Source organism: Pyrgilauda ruficollis, unplaced genomic scaffold (genome assembly GCF_017590135.1).
Source record: "Pyrgilauda ruficollis isolate IOZ18807 unplaced genomic scaffold, ASM1759013v1 scaffold10, whole genome shotgun sequence".
Taxonomy (NCBI): Eukaryota; Metazoa; Chordata; class Aves; order Passeriformes; family Passeridae; genus Pyrgilauda; species Pyrgilauda ruficollis.
In genome coordinates this window covers 2,251,563-2,274,051 of record NW_024508101.1, presented here as the reverse complement: position 1 = coordinate 2,274,051, position 22,489 = coordinate 2,251,563, and the positions used below count along the sequence as shown (strand labels likewise).

The 22,489-nt window shown below is 43.9% G+C and overlaps 1 protein-coding gene across 1 annotated transcript in view; it reads left to right on the top strand.

Moving 5' to 3' along the window:
• Positions 1-22,489, top strand: part of LOC121351309 (contactin-6-like) — a 72,899-nt gene that overhangs the window by 37,642 nt on the left and 12,768 nt on the right. Inside the window, exons 7-13 of the mRNA XM_041463336.1 lie at positions 2,960-3,089; positions 4,054-4,204; positions 17,779-17,906; positions 19,952-20,127; positions 20,472-20,589; positions 21,394-21,552; positions 21,645-21,794. Coding sequence (XP_041319270.1) covers positions 2,960-3,089; positions 4,054-4,204; positions 17,779-17,906; positions 19,952-20,127; positions 20,472-20,589; positions 21,394-21,552; positions 21,645-21,794 — 1,012 coding nt within the window. The remainder of the gene's footprint in view (positions 1-2,959; positions 3,090-4,053; positions 4,205-17,778; positions 17,907-19,951; positions 20,128-20,471; positions 20,590-21,393; positions 21,553-21,644; positions 21,795-22,489) is intronic.

Here is a 22,489-nt window from a genome sequence, read left to right as displayed (position 1 = left end):
TACCCCCCCCTTTGCCTTCTGGGGGGCCCCTTTCCTTTTTTTTTTTTTTTTTTTTTTTAATTTTTTTTGGAGCATCCATCCAGCATCTCTGGGGCACACAATGGCTCATCTGTGAGGCATTTTCACTTGGATGGGAAAAAAAAAATAAATCTGTGATTAATTCCTGCCTACCAAGAGCACATACAGGAGAATTTCCAAAAACATATGGGCTAAATTAGCACCTGCTGGGCTGCAGAACCAGCATTTATTTGATTTAGTTGTACTTATTTTAAGTAGTTGGAGTGGGGTCCAGTCTTCCATATAATTTTCTGCTGGATCAGTCCTAAACAGAGCCAACCTGCATCTGGGGAAAATAGCCAGAATTTACCTGGACTGCAATTTTTCTGAGCCTGCTCATTGTAGTCATTGTCACCTTTTTCTGAGCAAGATTATCTTGTTTCTCTCTCTTTGAAGGCAGCAATATTTAGAGTCTGTCACTCTTCAATTGCAGCGTTTCAATAAAGAGGAATGAAACGCTCACAGACACATTTTCAAGCAGCATTTTCACAGTACTTACAGTGTGCTGTAAATGCAATTCTTCAGGCAACAAAGTGCTGGATGTTATTGCTCAATGGACAGAATGGACACTTTGGAGGGGAAAGTACAAGGGAGATGTAATAAAATATTCAGTTTGTCGCAGCACCCTGCATGTCGGAATTCTCCCAGGAAGAATAACATCCAGATGCTTTTCACCCTGGGGCTGATTCTGATTGTCTCCTCTTTGTCAAAGCTCTCTGCCTGACCACCTGGCTGGTCACCCCAGCATCCTCCCTGCTCCTGTACACGGTGTGCTTTATTCTTCCCTTTGTCTGCGCAGCTCAAAAGGGCCGGCAGAGAACGGTGGGGAATTTGGGATGAGGATGGAACACGAGCCTTGCTTCAGAGAGGGGGTTTTGTATTCAAAGGATGTTTGTAAAAATAGAATGCATTGAGAGGATAGCAAACAGCCTGGAGGTAAAACTAAGTATGCAAAAGATATCTGTAGCGAGAGCCTCGGAAAAAATTATCAGAGGCTAAGTAATGTAATGTTGTTAATTAGTTTGCCACACACCAGCCTTGCAGCCCCAGGCTGTGCTCTCATCACATTTCCAAGCTAAACAAGCTTGGGCTGGGTCAGTTCAGGGCTGGGAGACCTCCAAGGAAAAGCTGGGTGTTGGAAAACATGCCCTGGATGTGTGTGTGACCCCAGAACCCCCCGAGGCCTGGGCTGGTCCCAGCAGGAAAGGGGGGATCCTGATCCTGCCCCTCCCAGGTGAGAGCCCACCTGCAGAGCTGCCCCAGCCCTGGCCCAGCACAGGGAGCAGCTGGAGCTGCTGCAGAGAGCCCAGAGGAGGCTCCAGGGGGATCAGGGGATGGAGCAGCTCTGCTGGCAGGAAAGGCTGGCACAGCTGGCATTGTTCACCTGCACAGGAGAAGCTTTGGGCTGAGCTCAGGGAGGCCTTGCAGGGCATGAAAGAAAGATGGAGAGAGAGTATTTACAAGGATCTGGACTGACAGGGCACAAGGAATGGCTTCAAACTGACAGAGAGTGAGTTTAGATGGGATGTTGGGAAGGAATTCCTGCCTGTGGGGGTTCTGAGGCCCTGGCACAGGTGCCCAGAGCAGCTGTGGCTGTCCCTGGATCCCTGGCAGTGCCCAAGGCCAGGTGGGACACTGGGGCTGGGAGAAGCCTGGGACAGTGGGAGGTGTCCCTGCCATGGCAGGCGGTGGAAGTTTTAAGATCCCTCCAACCCAACACATTCTAGGATTCTATGAGAGATGTTCAGCACTTCACAAATCCATTTGAGATGCTTGTGGCTGTTCATCAAACACTGGAGTGCATCCCCTAACTGTGCACTCCAAACTCCTCCATTCCTGCTCCAGAGGCAGGAGAGCCAGGCTGAATGAGTAGCAGCATCCTCCCCGTGATATCTGCTGTTCCAGCTTGCACTTGGTGATGGGATTTATGTTCCCCCTGGGTATCTTCCAAACTCATCGGTTTGGGGGAATGTTTTTGGGTTTTTTTTTTTTCTCCTCCTCAGTGCTCCACTTTGCTGTACAGCTCTTATTGTCTCCAGAGGGTAGTAATTGTAAAATCACAAGATATTTAGCTTTAAGTTATGATTGCAGCATGAAACAGGCTTTTTTTTTCTGTTTTCCAAAGCAGAGCAAGTAAAACTTCTTTTAATACACCAAATTCCAAGCTCTGGTCCAAATATACCCACTGTGCAGCTGCCTCTATTTCAGCAGAATTGCTGAAGAAAGTTGGTGTGTGTAGAAATCCAGGCCTGGAGGAGGCACTTACTCTCCCCATGCTCTGAGCAGCTGCCTGGGGCTTTCCAAGTGGAATTTAAGTGTTGGCTTTCAGTAGAGCTTTTCCAGTGGCTCATTTTTCTGTGACTCAGGGTGTGAGGATGTTTGAAATGTTCCTGTTATTGGAGCACCTCTGTCTCCTGTGGAGCTTTTCTGATTACCTGGGATTATCACCATCAGATTTATCTGATGGGATGATGGAATAATGTTCCACCAGCCAGGGATGAGGCGCTGCCTCTCAGCATCCAGGTGGAAGATGCTCCAGGCTCCCAGTGTGGAGCATCCCTACAGGGAGCTCCCTCTGTGCCACCTTCATGGAGAAGGCTAATGACAGATTCCCAGCTCAGCAGTGCAGGGAAACACATGGAAAACCTGGACAAACCTGCCCAAAGCTACTGCTGCAACATGTGCCTGGAATTCCTGAACAGCTGGAAAATCTCAGAGGGCTGGAAATACCAAACATCACCACACAGAGAGGTGCACATCCCATTTCTGATGCACCCATTCTCATTGCTCCCAAGAAAACAACATTTCTGCTTCTGAATCCTGATCAGGTGCATCACTGTGATACTAAAAAACCTTTTATTTGGTCTCTCATTTGGTTTTGTCAATGTTTTTCTCTAATCAGGAAAGAATTCAAATAGAAAATGGGACTCTCCTCATCCCCATGCTGAATCTGTCAGACTCAGGCCTCTATCAGTGCGTGGCAGAAAATAAATATGACACCATTTATGCCAATGCTGAGCTGAGGGTGATCGGTGAGTAAATGTCACTAAAATGTGTAGGTACCAGTAAAAAGGACACTTGTTGAAAAAAAACCTGAATTTAACAAAAGAGGAGATGAAACCTGGCAGTTCAAACCTGATATTTCTTTGCTTTTCACACACATGGAAATGTGGGGTTTTTTAGTCTAATTTCATGGTTTGTTTGGGGAAATAATCTAATCCATGTATGATGTTTTTTATTATCACATATACACCAGTTTAATGAATGCTGTTTCTTGCTTAGTTTGAGTTATTAATAGTTATTCTGCAGGTTTTTAAAGTTATTTCAGAAAGCAGGGGAAATAGTTTTAGCTATAAACAAAGAGCATATGGCAAATATGGACATAAACAAGAAACATGGAACAAGGAATCTCATTAACAATAACCAGAGATGAACATGAGTGGAACTTGCTCATATGTTGTAAAAGTATTCTGTTCTAGACTTCAAAATGTAAAGTTTGCTCAACAGCCAAATATCAGTTAGGCTGGTAAAACACAGACTTCAGGAGCACCCAATGTCTTGTGTGTTCTCCTTCTCCAAGAGTGAATTTTCACATGAACTGCTGGAAAAATAAACATATTTTCAGAAAACAGAGTAGGTTTCTGAAAAGAAAGCCAGAGTAGAACTGTGCTTGTGACAAAATACTCTCTGCAGATGAATATATGGGGCTGGATCAGGAGTGTGAGGTTTATCCTGCTTGGGAATCTTGTCTTCCATCATGGATAGACAAGTTCTCCCAGTCTCCAGATTCCCTCAGGAAAGTTTGTCACAGCACACTGTTCTAGGTAGGCAGAATTGGAATTCCTTGGTACTTAGATGCATTTTTAATGTTAGATTTAGATTTACTTTTGCAGAAATCTAAAAACCAAAACAATCATTGAATCCTCTGGCTGAACTCAAAGAGAAGAATTTGGCAAGTTCATTTAGTAACATCTCTTCTTCCTTCTCTCTCCTTAGCTGCAGCCCCCGATTTTTCCAGAAGCCCCGTGAAGAAGCTGTCTGTTGTTCAGGTTGGAGGCGAAGTTACAATCAGTTGTAAACCCAGTGCTTCTCCCAGAGCTGCTGTTTCCTGGAGAAAGGGCTCGGAGGTTCTGCGCCAGAACAAAAGGTACGGGCATCAACCAGCAACTGGGCCACTGAATTTTCTCTGTTTTGACAACATTTAAAGCTGATTGAAGCCCAGCTGGCTCAGGGTTGCTCGCTGATGGGAATGCCAGAGGCCTCTTTGTCTTTAGGGTGGCCGTGGAGCTCTGTGGGTGCAAAGCGGGGCCGGAGCGAATCCCCACGGGCAATGATTGTGTGATCTGTACGTTTGTGCTCAGCATCACTTAATCCATGGCCAGCCACGAGCTGGAGGGAATCAGCTTCACGAGGAGATAGTCAGGGATGTGCCCCCAGGCTGGGGCAGAATTGCTGTGCAGCTGTACAGGCCGTACAATAATCCCTGGCCTCCCGGCCTGTCGCTCTGGTTCAGGCAGGCCTGAGCCGCTGGCCCAGCACTGACACGGCCTCGCCAACTGCTTGGGGTAGGTGAGGTTTGGGGAGGGTTAATTCCTCATTGCTGAGATGCCAGCAAGCATCTCCATTATTGTATTTCAATGCCCTCAGGCACAGTGTGGAAACCCAGGGCACAGGGAATATTTCTCTGTCTGCTCTGGGGTGCCCTGACCCCCAGGGAGCACTGACTCTGACCCTCATTCATGGAGAAAGTTTCCTAGACTTCAAGATAGACCAGAACCCACAAAAGTGTGAAATGGATTATAGAGAGTAGTGTAGGTGTAACACTTGGTGAGAAATGTAGGTTTGGGGATTTTTATAATGTTGTGGATGGAAGCAAGATGGAGGGCACAGGGTGTTGCCCTGGATTTCTTCTTCATGCTTCTTCTTCCTTCTTCTTCATGGGTTTGGGTAGCATTTTGTAATTGGGCAGAAAAGTCTGCATTGGGGCTCTTTGGGATCAGTTATTGGGTTAAAAGGGAAAATAATCTAGGTGTCAGTTCTTAATTGGATAGTTTAGTCTTAAAGACCTTGTACCAAGAGATTGTTGGCCATTTTGTGCCTTCTGATGAAAAGCTGCAGAACTCACAGTAGTGAGACTGTTTCACTGATAAGAAACAATAAACACCTGAGTCCCAACATGAACTACAGTCTCAAGTGCCTTCAGTCCAGACCCAGAGAAAGCGATAGCACAGGGTGGGATTGTTGGGGTGGACAATCCCCATGGAGTTGGACTCCATGATCCCTCTGGGTCCCCTTCCAGCTCAGGCTTTTCCATAATTCTATAATTCCACACTAATGACAATTAAATGGGAGAATATTAAAATCAAAGGGTCTTGCTGACAGAAATGAGGGATATTGTATACAACATACAGGCCTGAGGATATTTCCATACACAAATGGAGACAGATGGATGAAATGGGCAGCAGTGTCTTCAGAAGTGCTGAGAATGTCTGAGAGTCCTTCTCAGCATCTCTTTCAGTTCACAAATATAACAGCAACCCTCTCTTGTCACCTTCTGTTGTCAGCCTTTGAAATCTATAATCAGTAATTCATGAAGCTCTGGCAACTGAGCACCAGATTTTCACACAGGACCACTTCTCAACGAGGTTACTTTGGGTCACATCAGACTTAAAATGATGACAATTCTCTAAAGCATTATCCCAAACTGTGACACACAGAATTGTTTCCCTATGCCACACTGCAGGAACGCACAATAGAGATAAATCACGGGAATATTTATGACAGAAGGTGCAAATCTGAGAATTTTACATAGGTGCTGCCAATGGAACAGAGAAATTTGGGTGAGCAATCCATCCTATGGCCATAGAGAACTTTCCAATGACTTTCCCCCCCTTCAACAGTGTCCATTTTATTTTCATTTTAACCACTCATGATGGAAAACACTTTTCTAACCAGTGTTTAATCAAAACTTTATTTGTCTTTCGATTGTATTTTGATTGTATTGCCTATTCCAGAGGCTGAACTAAGCCTGGATCTTGAGGTTCCACTACTCTGATATTCCCCACCTGATTTACTGATAAAAGAAATATTTACACACTCCGTACAGTATTTACTTGTGCTCCTGTATTAATTTACTAACAATAATTCCGAGCACACTGTAATTTCTGAGTATCCCAGAAGGCTCCTGCTGCTGGGCACGAGCAAATAACAGGAGCAGGATTTACAAAGGAGACAGAGAGTTTAAAATCTCTGCATGCACATTATTGCCAGTGTGGCCACTGGTGCAAAGTGGAATTTATGAGGCTGTTTGATTATTAAATGACAAACTGGCTAATGCTGTGGTTTAAAAAGGATGGGAAATAAATCAGCAGTACAGTGTTAGTCCAGAGATCTCCCTGACAGAAAACAAAATGAAATAAGGGTTTGTGTGGCTGTAAAGTACATGGCTAATTAAAGTGCTGGAATTACACATAAAAAGAGAGGGAACATGGCCTGCCTTTCTCCACAGATATGATTAAACCCTGACAAAGCCTATTTCTGCTCCCATTTTATCGTGCTGCAATTATAACCTTTATGGGCTCTTTTATTGGCCTTTTCTAAAATATTTGGTAGGGTTATAGTTGCTAAAAAAAGGAAAAACCAATCCCTTCCAGTTCTGGCAGTCAAACTGTGATGGGCTCATTCTTAAATAAGTCAGATCATGCAGCTGCTTTTAAATTATTTAGACAAATTTAATCTTTTGTTAACAAAATAGGGAAACCAGACCTATTCCACCCAAAGGGGGAAGAATATTCCTTCATTTTCATCCTTTTCCTTTCACTCCTGATAATAGTTTATTCCTGATAGTCCTGAATAAGTGGTAACCACTCTCCCTGATCAGCTGAACTCTTGATATCACAGGAGAACTTTCCTTTGTATTAAATTCAGTTTCTAAGTGTGTAAAGAGAAGTGTGCTAAATAAGAGCACTAATTATTTGATTTCTCTATTAATAGATACACAAATAATTATTTTTAATTAGATTTCTTCTGAGTTCTTGAGGTAATATTTAAGTTTACAAAGCTGCACTATGTGCGCCCCTGCTCTCTAAAAAATACCTTAGAATATTTTGAAGGGTAATTTTCTGCATTTCTTGCTGGGTTCAGCAGTGCAGGTCCTCAGCCCTCAGTCCCCTCTTCAGGGCAGAGTTTTCTCCAGCCACACTTGTCTTTCCCATCCTTTCTGTGGCTCAGGCCCACCACTGCTCAGCTCTTCAGCAGCTTGTCTGCTCTCATTTCTGTAAAACACTTCATTGCACTTGAAGCACACATGTAAATCCTGCAGAAAATGCCAAAATAATATTTTTTTAATGTTAGATGGTGAAATAAAGCCTGAACATACCAGTACCAGATCTCTTTATTGCTCCCAGCCCTCTCCATTGAGTGTTTCCCTTCCAAATTTTCAGTAATAACTCCATTCCACCCTTACTGGCAGGGCTCAGGCCCTGAGTAATGGGATTTATCCATGGTCCATGATGCTGGCACCTGAGAGAGAGAATTCCAGGTTATCAGCTGCAGGAATCCAAGGGAAATCCCAGAGCTGGCTCCTCCTGGCTGGTTTTCCCTGCTCCCTCCTCGTGTGATATCCACCAGTTCAGCTTCAGGTGCTCTCTTGGGAAATTATCCTTCTTCTTTGGGTCAAAATCTGCAGAAATGGGGTTTGGGGAGCAATGACACTTCTGCAGGGGACAGCTGTTTGGCCTTTGTGGAATAAAGAACTTTTGCTGGTGTGTGCTGTGGGTTTCAGCTCAGCGTAGCAAGGAAACACAAAAAAAACCCAATCTTTGTGCTCCAAACTCCCTTCCCGTGGAGTCTGACACAGATTTCAGCTATTTTCATGTGTGTCACATCCTCAGTGCATGCAACAGGAGCTTTCTTCATCTCTCTTCTCGCTTCTATCCCCTCGTATCCAACTGAGGAAACAGAAGAGAAGAAAGGAACAATTCATTTATTAAATAAAGCAAATTTTCAAGTCTAGACACTGATCTCATCACAAACGTCTGTCTTCGTGCCTTCAGTGAATTCAGATTTGGGACTCTCATGGAAAACTTATTTTACAAAAACTCCTTTTGATGGAAGCATTTTAGTGAAAGGGAATTGGGCCTGGTTTTGCTTTGCCAGAGAGAGGTGCTATTCCCCCAGCCTGGGCTGAGCATCCCTAAGCACTGCAGAGAATGCATGGAAACATATGGGATTCACTTCACTCGGAATTTCAATGAGGAGAGCTGAGGGAAAACTGAGAAATGAGGTAGGCTGGAAGAATGCATTAGTCATATACAGCACTTTCCATGCATTAATAATCAGTAATAAGCAAATATTCATAATTTAAATTGTTTTTGGGGGCCCGGGCAAGAAGTACATTTAGAGATCATAAAATATGCTCAATACTTGTTGGCTCCAAGTCTTGCTTGTAGGACACAGCTCAGTCCCAGCTCTGGGAAGGATGGGAATGGATCCTCTGCCATGAATACAGCTGGTGAATTCTGTGTCCTGCGGCACACTTGGTTTTGGTGTTTTACACTCAGGTTATTGCCAGTACTCAGAGGAAATGTGGGAAAACAATGAGGGGAGAAACTGCATTTCAACAACACTGTGGAAAGTGAGTGGAGCAGATGTTGGGATGGGTGGGGGAATTGTCTGGGAATTCCTGCAGTATCTGGGAACTGCTGAGTTCCTGCAGTATCTGGGAACTGCTGAGTTCCTGCAGTATCTGGGAACTGCTGAGTTCCTGGAGTGTCTGGGAACTGCTGAGTTCCTGGAGTATCTGGGAATTGCTGAGTTCCTGGAGTATTTGGGAATTGCTGAGTTCCTGGAGTATCTGGGAATTGCTGAGTTCCTGGAGTTTCTGGGAATTGCTGAGTTCCTGGAGCTGCCCCTTGGAGCCCAGGCTCGAGGGGTTCTCCTGCTGCCAGGGGAACAGCCAGGACCCAGAAGGTTTCCTTAGGATCTGTTCTCCCAGCACCCTCTGGGCCACCCCTTGCTTGTGTTTTCCTTCTGCTCCTCCACTGATCACAGCCAAATTCCAAAACCAGGAGCATTTTAACACATTTAAACTTTTTTTTTTTGTTATTTGGGAAAAGGATTGCTTTGTGTTTGTGGATGGAATTAGACAAACAGGGAGTTTAAAAGTCTGCAGCTCCTCCTGAGCGGCAGCTCCAATTCTGTTCCCTGGGACAGGGAATGGCTGGAGCTGTGTTAGGGGAGGTTTAGGTTGGATTTTTGGGAAAGGTCCTTCCCCAGAGGGTGCTGGCACTGCCCAGGCTCCCCAGGGAATGGGCACAGCCCCAGAGCTCCAGGAGGGTTTCTTCCTTCCCAGGGATGCCCAGGGTGGGATTTTGGGGTTGGGTTCTGATCCTTGTGGGTCCCTCCCAGCTCAGCTTCTGCTGTGATTGTTGGTAAACAGGAGAAGTCCTCACTCAATGCCCTGATCAAACACAAAATGCATTGTCTGTGAAACAGCATTTCAGCTCCAACCAATTTGAGCAGAAATGTGTCAGGACAGTTCAGCAAACTTCAGGGAAACATTTCAATTACCAGAATGTCAATGCTGTTGGTTTAGCTTCAGAATATCCGTTATCCTTAAAAATAAATAAAAAAATCTGCTTGGGGAGGAATCAAGACCAAATGGATAGAAAATTCTAAAATTTGCACTAGTCTGCTAACAAAGGAGGAGATTGATGGCACTTGACTATTCTTTAGCTGAAGTCAATATGCAGCCTAAGGGAGTTATTTACTTGTTCTTGGCAGGTGCCTCCCTCTCAAATGAGACACCAAACTTAGATGAGCAAAGCTGAGGGAATGAAATCCATCCACAGCATCTGAAAAAACCCACAACTGCCTTGAAGTCAAAGCAGCTGAGTGGCACAGGCAAAGAGGAGTCAGGCTGCTTAGTGCCACCCTGCTTTCTTCACCCACTGCTTGCACATAAAATACCCCAGATATTTGCATGCAGGTGCAAAGTTCCATATAAAATCTATTTTTCTTATAAATTCCAGAACTTACTGTTCTATTCCCAGCTTTCTACAGCAATGCAGTTGGGTGAATGGCACTGGGATATTAATTTTACTATTATTTTATTTTTTAAGTCTGGTTTTTGAAGCCTGGATTAAGTGTGTCTCTGTTTTTATCCTCCTCGCTTTTCCACCACGAGGAGTTTTGCATAGCTTTGATGAGATGCCTTAACCCTTCTATCTTATCAGTGGCTGTGTGCTTGTAAAGAAGTTCATTTCTTATTTTAGTATTTAAATAGAGCACTTGAAGTGTGGGCATCAGCAATCAGAGCAATTCCAGCTATCTCAGACACCACTGCTGAAAGTCAACACGAATACAAATTAAGCTTATCTGTTGATGAAATCCCACTTTTGCCTGGAGAACCAATGGCATTGATTCCACCTCTGCTAAATTTGATGAATCACTTCAGCTCCATTCCTTGCTTACAAACAGATTGACAGGAATTAAAAGCACAGATTTACCTGCCTGCAGTGTTTGGTCTGAAGTTGCTTTTTAAGACTTGAAAACTCCTACAAAACCTGGGGTTGCTGTTTAGAAGTGTTTTCTATCTCTGAAACCCCAGTGTCACAGCAGATTTGGTGCTAACCAGACAAACCCCACCATCACACCATTCCCCAGGGAATGCTGAGAGCTGCAGGAAGTATTTTCTAGCTAAAAATATCCAGGGCTGGCATCACAGTGCTCCTGGTTTCAGACAGAAAAGAGAAGGGAATTGCAGAGAGCTGAGAGAGGCTGTTCCAATGTTTTTACTGAGGACTTATTTGCTCTCAGCAGGGAAGTTCGTCTGGATTTGGGGTTTGTCTGGTTTTGGTGTTGGTAGTAGGCATTTTCCAGTGCTGCCCCCTGAACAGTGCCACTGGATCTGGAGGAACATCACACATGGCAGCAGCCACAGGAATCACCAGAACTGGTGATATTGGCAGAAGAGAAATTTTACAACCAAAAGCTTGTCAGAAAACACCCCAAACTCTCCTGAAGTGCCTTCAGTCTTTCCTTCTTCTCCATCTTTCCGGTTATTTTGCTCTTGTTCCCCACGCTGAGAGTGAAGGCAGGGGAACGGAAAATTTGAAAGATGAGGAGGGAGATAAGGAGAAGGAAGAACGAGCACAGATGATGGGAAGAAAAAAAGAAACACTTTATTTTTCCTTTATCTTATTTTCCTTTGTTTCTCCCCTTTCTTCTCCCTCTGTTCTGTTTCCATTTGAAGTCAAGGCACTGCGGAGTAACAAGAAGGCAGGAGGGGACCCCCATTGCTACCTGACCCAGGCAGCAGCCAGAGGATATTGGTGCAGGGGAAGACAGGAGAAAAGGGTTTTTCCTTTCTTTTCTCTCTTCTTGGAGAGTTTCACAACGGAACAAGCCAACAAACCTAATTTCACCCTGCACTGCTGAGTGCTCAGTGCCAGTGTTTAGCACACCAGAAAATGGGAGCATGGAGGAAGTAAATGAAGCAGATGTTCTCACGTGAAAAAGAGGATTTATTACAACTCCCCTCCGCAGGACACCTCTCTGATGCAATTTGAAATTGTTCCCACTCATGTTACAGCAGCCTTGTTAAGGGGAGCCTGTCCAAGGGGCTGTGCTGCATGCTGAGACATCCCAGGAAATCTGTCACTCTTCCCTGTCACAAGGAATTGTAATAACACAACCCCCACTGAGTGTCAGTGCTGTGCCCTCTCCCCCTTCCAGCTCGTGCCCTGTCCCTGCTCCATGCACATTTTCTGATGGATGTTCAGGATTCCATCCAAAGCCAGAGAATCTCATTGGATTTTTTCCACTGAGCAGGCTGGGAATCAAGGTTCCTAATTAGGAGTTTGCAGGAAAAAAAGTAATGAGAGAATGCGACCTTCTGTGCTTCTCTCCCAGTCCAAGTTGTGCTGCCATGCATATCATTGCTGTTGATGGTATTGCTGCAGCATCAAAAATGCCAGTGTGGGATGGAAAATATGCACCAAACTTGGAAAACATGCACCAGATTTGGAAAACGTGCACCAAACTTGGAAAACATGCCCCACATTTGGGAAAAAAATGCACCAAATTTGGAAAACATGCCCCAAATTTGGGAAAAAATGCACCAAATTTGCTGCAGAGGCACCAAATCAAAGATGGTGATCCCCAGAGTTCTCAAAGAAAGTGTGACATTGGAGGGAAGAGATCAAGGTGTGGTGGGGAGGTGATGTAAAGGAGATTGATTGACAAAGAACCACAGAATGTCCCAGGTTGGAAGGGATCCCTGAGGAACATCAAAGTCCAGCTGCTGGCCCTGCACAGGACAACGTGGTGGGCACAGGGAGTGCAGCCAGGCAATTTCCAGGCATGATGAACAAAAAATCTTCCAGGGAGGGATTTCTGAGGTCATTTGGAGTGGGAAGGGTCACGTAGTGAGGGCACTGTGGAGAAGTGGCTGATGCTTGGCCAACGTGAAAGATCTGTTGGTGGCCACAAACAGCTCTGGTTTAGCCATGGGATTTTGGGAGACAAAATTGCTCTTTCATTGCTCCTTTTCCACAAGAGCTAAAAATTATCTCAGATTTTCAGTGAAAGGGAACTCTGGAAAAGGAAAGGAAAAGCTGAAGGGACACACACAAGAGACAGAATGTGACTAACACATCAAAAAGACAGAAACTGTCTGTGCAAGGATGTGGCTCTGGGGCTTCAGTGAGCCACACCCAGTCCCCATCACTGACACTCAAACTGAGCTTAAATTCACCAGCCCAAGGAGGATTGTCCCAAGTTTCCTGCAGATCCAAGGGGAGCACAACCAAGAGGCTCAAGAAATTATAGGTGATGGACCTGGCTGGATGGGGTTTGGAGCACCCTGGGGTAGTGGAAGGTGTCCCTGCCCATGGCAGGGGTGGAATGGGATGAGCTTTAAGGTCCCTTCCACTCCAAACCATCCTGCCATTCTCTGATTCTGTTTTGGGGTTTTTGGTCTCTGATTCTATTGCAGCATTTCTGAAATTCAAGCAGGGCCGTGCTCGTGTCAGCTGCTTGTTGTCTGGACAGAATTCTTTAAGATTACCAGCAGGTTTTATTGTTCTTGTGCTCCTGAAATGTGTTCTGACAAGCAGAGAGGGAAGCAGCTTCCTGCAAGTGAATGAAACTCCCACGCAGAGGGCAATTCAGGGCCTTCTGTACTGGTTAAATTCTACTTAAATCCCATATTAAGGGCTTAGTTTTACATCTGGAGTGAATTTAGTTGTGTGAAGGGCTGAGTCAGAGCTCCTGATAGTGTCTGGATCATAAAAATGATGATTAATGGTGGGATTAGAATAGTGGCAGTGTGGACATCCCATTCTGCTCTGGGAGAGCTTTTGTCTGATGTAGTGGAGTTATAAAGATTTCATAAAACCAACAGAACTTGGAAGACAAAGAAATTGGCAGCTGTTTTATTTGGCAATTCTGTTGCTTTTCTGCTTTTCTTTCCCATACACACAGAGGTGCTGTTGCCCAGTATTCCCTGGCTGCCAGCTCTGGGATGTGTCACTACAAGACATTTGGGCACATTTGGGTGCTTTTCTCACTTTTTTCCTTTGGCCATCACAGAGGAACATCTGCCTCACATTTAATCCCTGAGTGTGTTACAGACAGGGCAAAACAATTTTTGCTATTTTATGTTAAAGGCAGTAGCAGCTCCTGAAAATCCTGTGTTTTCTCTGGAATCTGTATGATGGAGTACAGCTCAGTTCAGATGGCTGTATATATTTACATAAATAAATATTTGTGGTCCCAATTGCAGGGATTTGATGCAAAAATAATTCTATTTTTAGGAAGAGGGGAGAATTTTAAGAAATAGGATGGAAGACTTCTAGCATCACGTTTAATAATTTCTAATAATATTATTTTCTACAATATTTTAATAAGACTATTCAGCTGGATTGTGTAATTTTGTTTTGATCCAAATAGTTAAAAGATTATAATGACATTTATTTGATTTCCACTTAATTGTCAGTCAACCCTGAAGCTCATTTATATCAGCATGCAGATAAGGAAAATCTTTTAAGCGCAGTTTATTAAATGGCAACGCTATTAGCATACAAATTATGCTCAGAATAGAATAAACAGGTACAAAGATCATTAACATATGATACAGACAGTCAGATCTCAGATGGGATTCAGTGGGACCTTTTCAAAAATACCAGGGCTGTCAGCAGCAGGGACAAGTCATTCACTCAGCCAAACTTTGCTCACATTTCCATCTGCATAAATCACTGCTAATTCCGAGTCGTTTGGGAGTTGTGCTCATCTTTCTGCCCCTCACTCACTTCCCTTTGTAGTTTTTAATGCAGCCTCTCCTGCTCCTCAATCTTGGTAAAATTAGAGGAGTCAGATATTGTCTCAGTGTCTGGCAGCATGTCTGGAGAAATTTATAAACAATATATCTTTGCACAGCCTGGAAATAAAGAGGGGGTTTGCTCCTGAGCAGCACGGGGAGGCTGAGCAGACATGGTTTCAAATAGGATTTCTCAGATAATAAAAATTACTTTGCCTCTGATTTCATCAGATCCAGATTCCTCTCTTTTTATCAGCACAGTGCCGTGATGAGGCTTCAATAACGCTGGGAGGTGTCAGATGTGAGAGGCAGACAGGAGACAAGGAGAGGGAATCTTTACAAAGTACCAGGGTTACTTTATTTGGAAAAGAATTACACCCTTGAAGGGAGAGCTGCCCTTCTGGCAGTGCTGAAAGCTGCAGAATCCACCCAGTTTTACACGGATCCAGCTCAAGATTTTGATGGGTATTTCAAAGCCCTTTGCTGTTTGAATCCATGCATTTCATATCCATGAATTAACATCCCCCTCTCCCAAAAACAGATTGGCTGAACAATGCAGCAGTGCACAAAGCTACCCCTGCTGCACTTTTAAATCTAATGACTTGACACATCTTTCTTTTCTCAGATTTTATTTCTTCTATCAGCCTTGTTAAATACATATTATTCTTTCATGCTCTTAAGATCAAAGCAAATAGCCATCAACAATCTTTTGTTCACACGAGACAACACGTTCGGAGATGGTTTGTTTGGCCCGGTTAATTAAAAGCTGTACCTATCATCCCTGCTTGATTTCTCAAGTTCTTTACTTAAAAAGTATGTGTGACAATTTTAATGAGCTCTCACCTCTTCCCCACAGCCTCTGGCTTCTGCACAAACTTTGCAAACTCTTCTTTTTGAACATCACACGGAGCTCTGTCTCCAGCAGATCCCGGGGAAGCTGTTTGTTTTCCCTCCCTGCACATGGTGCTCATCTCATCTCCTGATGGAGTCACTCAGAGGGGAATCTCAATATTTATATCTGCTGGGTTTAAAGTAAAAAAGGGTCAGGTTAGATCAGGAATGAGGAAGAAATATTTTACATTGCTGGTGACAAAACTCCGGCACAGGTGCCCAGAGCAGCTGTGGCTGCCCCTGGATCCCTGGCAGCGCCCAAGGCCAGGCTGGACACTGGGGCTGGGAGCAGCCTGGGACAGTGGGAGGTGTCCCTGCCCATGGATCTGGATGATCTTTAAGGTCCCTTCCCAACCAAAACCATTCCACAATTCTATATGGAATAATATTTCTGTGTATTCCCAACTCGCCCTGGTGTGCAGGAACTTTGCAGGAATAGTCAGAAGTGGATTTTCATCTCTTCTTTTGCTCGCAGCAGCTTGGTTTAATTGAGATGCTCACCTAAAGGTAGCACCAGACAGGAGCATGGGAGAAAGCAGGAAAAGTCTAGGATTTAAGCATTTTGTAAATCAGAAATGCCAGCCTCGAGTTAGGCTGGGCTTAAGCAATCCCTTGATGCCTCAGAGCTTTATGAACTCAGCTGGGCCCTGAGTTCTTCCTTCTCCTCCTTCTTTACCAACACTGCATTTATCAGATCTGCTTCAGATCTTGTGCTTTTGGGCCTTTGACAGGCACTTATTTACTTATTGAGAGAAGTCCAGTTTTCCTGACAGACAAAATATTCTCCTTGCATTGTGTTGGACAAGTTAAACTTTTCTGTCTCATCACAGCACTTGGAATTACCTTGCCTTGTGATGCAGCTGCTAAGAATTATTATCTATAGCCTTCACACAGGCTCAAATGTTGTGAAAAGGAATGGTTTCCCGCAAGCCTTTCAGCAGGTGAGACGTGCCTTTCACAGCTTCTTTTGAAACCGTTTGTCAGAGCTTGATCCAAAGGCCATTAAAGGCAATATTCCCATGGCCTTCTGCATCACAGCTCCCTGATTTGGGAGAGAAATGGCAAAGGACAAAGTGCAGCCCCTCTGAACCCACCCAGGGCACAAAGTCGTGGCTCTGAGGGAGTTTAGGGCAACTCTGCTGTTCTTGGCACCTGGGGCAGCGTTTCAGAGAGTGCTGTTGTTTTTCTCGCGTTTGAAATGCATCATCTTGATTTGCTGCTGTGCTTTGTCTTCCCATCCCTCTCCTGTCACAGACCTCGGGGCAGCTGGAAATTTCTCACTTTTTTAAACATTTTTTTTCATTCCCTTCCCCACTAAACTAATTATTCTGGAGTCCTTTGTGCTCTTACACAAATTCTGCCTGAGTGTCTTATTTACCGCTCGCTCTAATTGTTGTTAGGTAGCGTGACCTGTTTCAAACAACTCAGGAGCTTTTATTTAGCAGTTTTTCTCTCTGCTAAGCTCCTTTTTGATCCATTAAAAGAGCCATTCCATCCTCAGCCTGCCCAGCCATTGAAATATTGTTTCAGAACAGCATTTCTTCAGATCAAACGTGACACTGTCAGCTCCTGAGTGGGTACGAACCCCTCTTAGTGGCTAAATGAGAGAGATGGGAATTATCAAGGTCTCAATTCATCATGAAGAATACAGGGATGAAAAATCTGAGGCATGACCAAACTTCAGTGGAAAAGCTGCAACCAGAATCCACAGGGGCTAAGACAGAGCTTTCAAAGCTTCTCCCCTTTGCTATTCTGTATTTTACTGACTGTTTTTTTCCTGTGTATTTACCTACATTGAAGCTTTTGGGGTTGGAGATTGTCCTTTTCAATTTTTTTGCTTTATGCCGCTTCTGGATTTTAATTTGCACCTAAGAGCTTTTAGGTGCAGCTGCAGTAAAAGTAACAGGTCATCAATATTTGATGGAGAGAAAGACACTGAGGTGGCTTGTTATGAATTATTATTCAAGTGCCCAATTTATGAACATTTGCTGATTCACACTGGAATCTCTTTGGATACTGTTTGATGAACACCATATGTTACCCAGCCACTCGATTGCATCCCCTGTTTTATCACCAGCAGTTCTGCTGGTTGGTGCAAGCTGATGGGAAGAAAAGCATCATTAATGTAAAAAATATTGCAGAGGCAGAAGGGGAATACTTGGAAATGTTTCTTCATGTTCAAAGCTGCCTTTGGAGCAGTCATAGGTGTGTAAGGGAGAGGACCCAGGGCTCCTGTGTGGATGCACAGCTGTGACACCAGCTCAGTCCATGGGATCACAGAATCATGGAATATCCTGAGTGGGAAGGGACCCACAAGGATCAGAAACGCTGCCCCAGGCGCCAAGATCCAGCTCCTGACCTGAACAGACACCCCAAATCCCACCCTAGCCATCCCTGGGAGGGTTTTCCAAACTCCCCTGGAGCTCTGGCAGCCTCTGTGCCCATTCCTTATCCATCCAACCCAAGCCACTCTGGGATTGTGTGATTCCATTTTGTTTGTTTTTCCCCAGGGTGATGTTCCTGGAGGATGGCAGCCTCAGGATCTCCAACATCTCCAAGGTGGATGCTGGGGTTTACACTTGTGTAGCCACAAACCAGTTTGGAACTGCCAGGAACTCAGGGAACCTGATTGTGAAAGGTATTTCAGTATTTCCTTCTTTTGTGGGCAGAGATGAGCTTTAAAAACCCTTCCACCCCAAGATTCTCTGATTTTGTAACTGTTTTATTTTAATATCCTCCTTTTCAGCAGTATCAGAAGGGTTGCTGCGGCCTGCAGTGTGATCTCCTCCTTAACTTTGCCTCTGGCCAAAATCTTTTTAATATTCACTTTCTGACAGAGCAATTAGCACTGATACAGCTCAGAGTGTGACCTGAGATGGGGCTGCAGCACAGCCAGCACTGAAAGCACCAAGAACTTCAGGGTTTCTGCAGCTCTGACTGCATTAAGGTTCTCCCCCTTTCACATGTCCCATACATTGTGGCAATATGGGAAAATCCCATTAAAACATGAAAAAAAACCCCCTATTTTGTTTGGCATTTATGAAGTTTATTAAAACACCAAGTAACAACGTGGTATAAAAATGATCTTGTTTGCAGGAAACATTTGTTTTTGTTTCCCCTCTGGAGAAGTTTGGGCTGTTCAATTATAGGCCTCATTGCTTCAGCATTATTTTCAACTGAAATGTCAGAACTTGGGAAAGCATAGCTAATGTGCAAATTAAGTTTATTGCTGCTCATTGAGTTGTTTATTCTTTGTGGGAGAAGTCTTTATTACACCTCCAGCACTCACATCTCCCCTCTTTTCTCCTCTGGAATGGGATTTGTCATATAATGCATGTTTGCTGTTGCTAAGCAAGATCGATGGATAAGGCAGAAACAAGAGCTTTTAAGAAGCTTTTAAAAGTATTTGAGATGGAAGTTTTGAAGACAAGCCCATAAAAGAAGTAAAAAATATCACCCAAGTGAACATTCTGCATTAGTGGGGATGAGGAGGATACAACAAGAGGTCCAAGAGGATGGGAATACCATAATAAATTCATTTATTTTTGTTATCACTACTAAAAAACACACCTCATACCCAAAGCCAGTGTAATTCCCAAAAGGACAGTTTTCAAGATTTATTTGGTGGAGGTAAACAGCTTCAGGCCAATAATAAAGGAGATTTCTTGTGATAACAGCAGTGTCCAAGGCTAGGTTGGACAGGGCTTGGAGCAGCCTGGGGCAGTGGAAGGTGTCCCTGCCATGGCAGGGGTGGCCCTGGATGGGATTTAAGGTCCCTTCCAACCCAAACCTTTCCAGAATTCTGTGATTTAAGAATCACCTAAATTCTGGAGTTAAGCTGTGATGAGCATTGAACTAACCCAGCTCGTGCACATTTCCTTCTCCTCCTCTCACATTATTTTCAGATCATATTAATATTGTTGAAGTGATTCTGCTCTCATTTTCTACATGTGTCTAAATTCTCACCACTTTATAACACTTGCATGCACAAAAGCTTTATTCAAGGGAATTGCTTACAACAAAGTGGTTGTTATCTCTAATCTGTCTGCCAGTCATATCAACAAAAGTGAAGCCACATAAACCCATTTCTTTCCCCTTCAGCGAGCTGATACTTGCCTTCCTAAGAGCTGCAAGTTTGGGTCTCAATGTAATGGGTTAAAAATGATCAAATAAATAATTTTCCTGCCTGTGAACGTCTTTGAAGCTGTAACTTGAGTAGTGCTGTGGAGTAAAGTATCACTGACATTAATACAGATTAAGGTTGTTGTTTAAAGTAAGTGGAAATGAGAAGCAATTTTGCTTTTCCTGCAGTTTTTGGTCAGGAGAATTCTTTAAGTTTGGAGAACCATGAGCATATTTTTGAGAGAAATCTGTACATTTTGACTGAAATCATAATTATTGATTATGGGCTTTATGAAGTAGTATAATTTAGGGTGTTCCTAATATAAATACAAACTAATTTAGGGTATTCCTCTCACTTCTGCTCACTCTCAGGCACACAATGTGGTCTTGGTACTGCCATAGGAATGTTCTAAAATCATCTCTATATTAGAGAGAATTCCCTTTATTACAGAACATTTGAGCCAATTTGAAATCACTTCCCAAATGGTACAAACCTCCTTCAATAACTGCTATTTTTATAAGAATTTTAATTAAAAAGATGTAATTTTTTTGTCTCCTCAGAAAGGACTGTGATCACTATCCCCCCCTCTGACACAGATGCAACAGTTGGAGAGAGCATTGTCCTGCCATGCCAGGTGTCCCACGACCCCTCCCTGGACGTGGGGTTCTCGTGGTCATTCAATGGCCAGAGGATTGATTTGAGCAGAGGAATCCATCACTTTGAAAGGATTGGAAGGGTGAGTTTCCCAAACTCCTTAATGAAACTCTTTGCCACAGTCTTTACATGACCCGAATGTTTATCATAATTCCTCCCTCGCTGTTTATATGCCTGGCAAATCACTGTTTCTTTACAAGGGCTGCAAACATTTATTTCTCTTCCCTAAATTTCATAAAGGCGCTTGAGTTATTTGTGAAGCCATAATAAAAATGTCCCCATGAAAGAAACTGATGATAGCTATGAATATTTTAATTTAAAAGCTGAATTTTGTATTAATATTGAGCAATTTATAAAAATGCCCAGTATGGAAAGCATGTTGTGAGTGATTAGTTTACTTTTTTTTTTTTTTTGGTATCTCTACAGGAATCTGCTGGGGATTTGATGATAAGAAATATTCAACTGCATCATTCTGGGAAATATGTGTGCATGGTGCAAACTTCTTTAGACAGTCAATCTGCAACAGCAGATATAATTGTGAGAGGTATGTCTGTAAGGGAGACACACATCTTCTAGAGGAATTAGGAAATCTTAACATCAGCTGTTGTTTAAATGATTCCTAGGATATCAATTCCACATTTCAATAGTGAAATGTTCTCTTTCTTTTAATCTTGGCCCCAAAATTGTGGCCAGCATGATCCTGGTGTTCAGCCAGCCCAGGAGAACCTCTGCAGTTCTGCCCTGGTGTCTTTGGCAAAAATTTTGAGCCACATAGATGGGAGGGAAATCCTCTAATCTCAGCGGTGTTGTTATTTCCTTCAGGCATCTCTGGGTCGCTGTGCAAGCTGGGAAAATCAAAATACCTCATTCCTTTCCCCTATTTGGAGATAATATGAAATATTATTTTCTAACTGAGTTTTTACCGCCAGCAGTGAGGAAATGCTGTCATGGGAGCAGGTCTGTATACCCTGGGAGAAATCAGAAATCTGTGTAGTGCACCATCCTGCATTCCTTCTGAACCTCAGTTTTGATTGAATTCAGTAGGAATTCTCAGACTGTTCAATGGTTCAACAGAAGACAACACTGGGTGCCTTTCTTTGTCAGACGCAAAAAAGAAATAATTCCTTTGTTTGTAGTTTTCATGTTAGCGACATCAAGACATTAATTTTCCTGACTCATAAAAATGCAATCCAGGCATGGAGCCATCATTTAGGGATTGTGCAGCTTTTATGACACTGCAGCTTCATGAATAATTCCTCTGACTTGAGAAAGTAAGAGTTGCCCAACCCATTCCAGCGGTGAATCTTCTCTTCCCAATACCTTCCTCTTAAAATGCTGATCGTGTCAGGCCCTCCAGGTCCACCAGAAGATGTTAAAGTTGAACATGTTTCTAGCACAACTGCTGGGTTATCCTGGAAGCCTGGAGCAGATAACAACAGCCCAGTGCAGATCTACAGCGTCCAGACCAGGACTCCCTTCTCGGTGGGATGGCAGGGGGTCGCCACAGGTGAGCAATTCGGGACTTGCCTTGGATTTTTTATTTAGCATGTGCCATTAATTGCCTCAAAAACCCATTGTTGGTGTCATGCTTGCCTTCAGCTCCCGAGGTCATTAATGGCAGGACTCACAAGGCCACCGTGGTGGATTTAAGCCCCTGGGTTGAGTACGAGTTTCGCGTGGTCGCCAGCAACAGCGTTGGGATCGGGGAGCCCAGCAGGCCGTCGGCTCTCCTGAAAACCAAAGCAGCAGGTAAGGCCCTGCTTTCTGCCAGGTTTTTCCAGCTCTCAACTGTGGGAATTTCACTGAAGTAGAGCCACTCATTCCTACAGGGTTATTTACCTAATTCCGTGGGCAGGGATCCAACGTGTTCCACAAGAACCTGTTACTGGAGGGACTTGGAGCAACCTGGGATTGATGCCTCAGGTTTAGCTTTTATATTTTTCAGCTTCTTTGCTGCTTTAGTGTGAAGTTCTGAGCTTCATTCTAGGGGATGGTGAGTTCTCTGCACAGAGCAGGGAGACAAAACAATTCCTGCCCCAGCTGGGGACCAAGGACAAATGATCCAAATCTCAGACACAAGAGCAACAAACAACGTGGGCTGGAGAAAGAAAAACAAGCAGGATGGGACTGCATAACCTAAAGCTGTAATTGGACAATTAACTCCAACAAGCAATTGGAGCAGACCTGATCAAAATGAGCCTGGTTGTGGCTGGTTGTCCATTTTGCGACCATTTTGGTTCATCTTGGATGCAGCCCTGGCTGGGCTCTTGTGCTGCCCAAGGTGGATCCATGGAGGAGATCCTTTGAATAAATCCCTGCTTTATTCTGTAACTCTGTCCAGCCTCTGTTCTAGGGCAGCCTGCAGAAGGTATCAGGACAGTGGAAGGTGGTAGGACTGGATAGGCTTTAAGGTCCCTTCCAACTCAAACCATTGACCAGTCCAT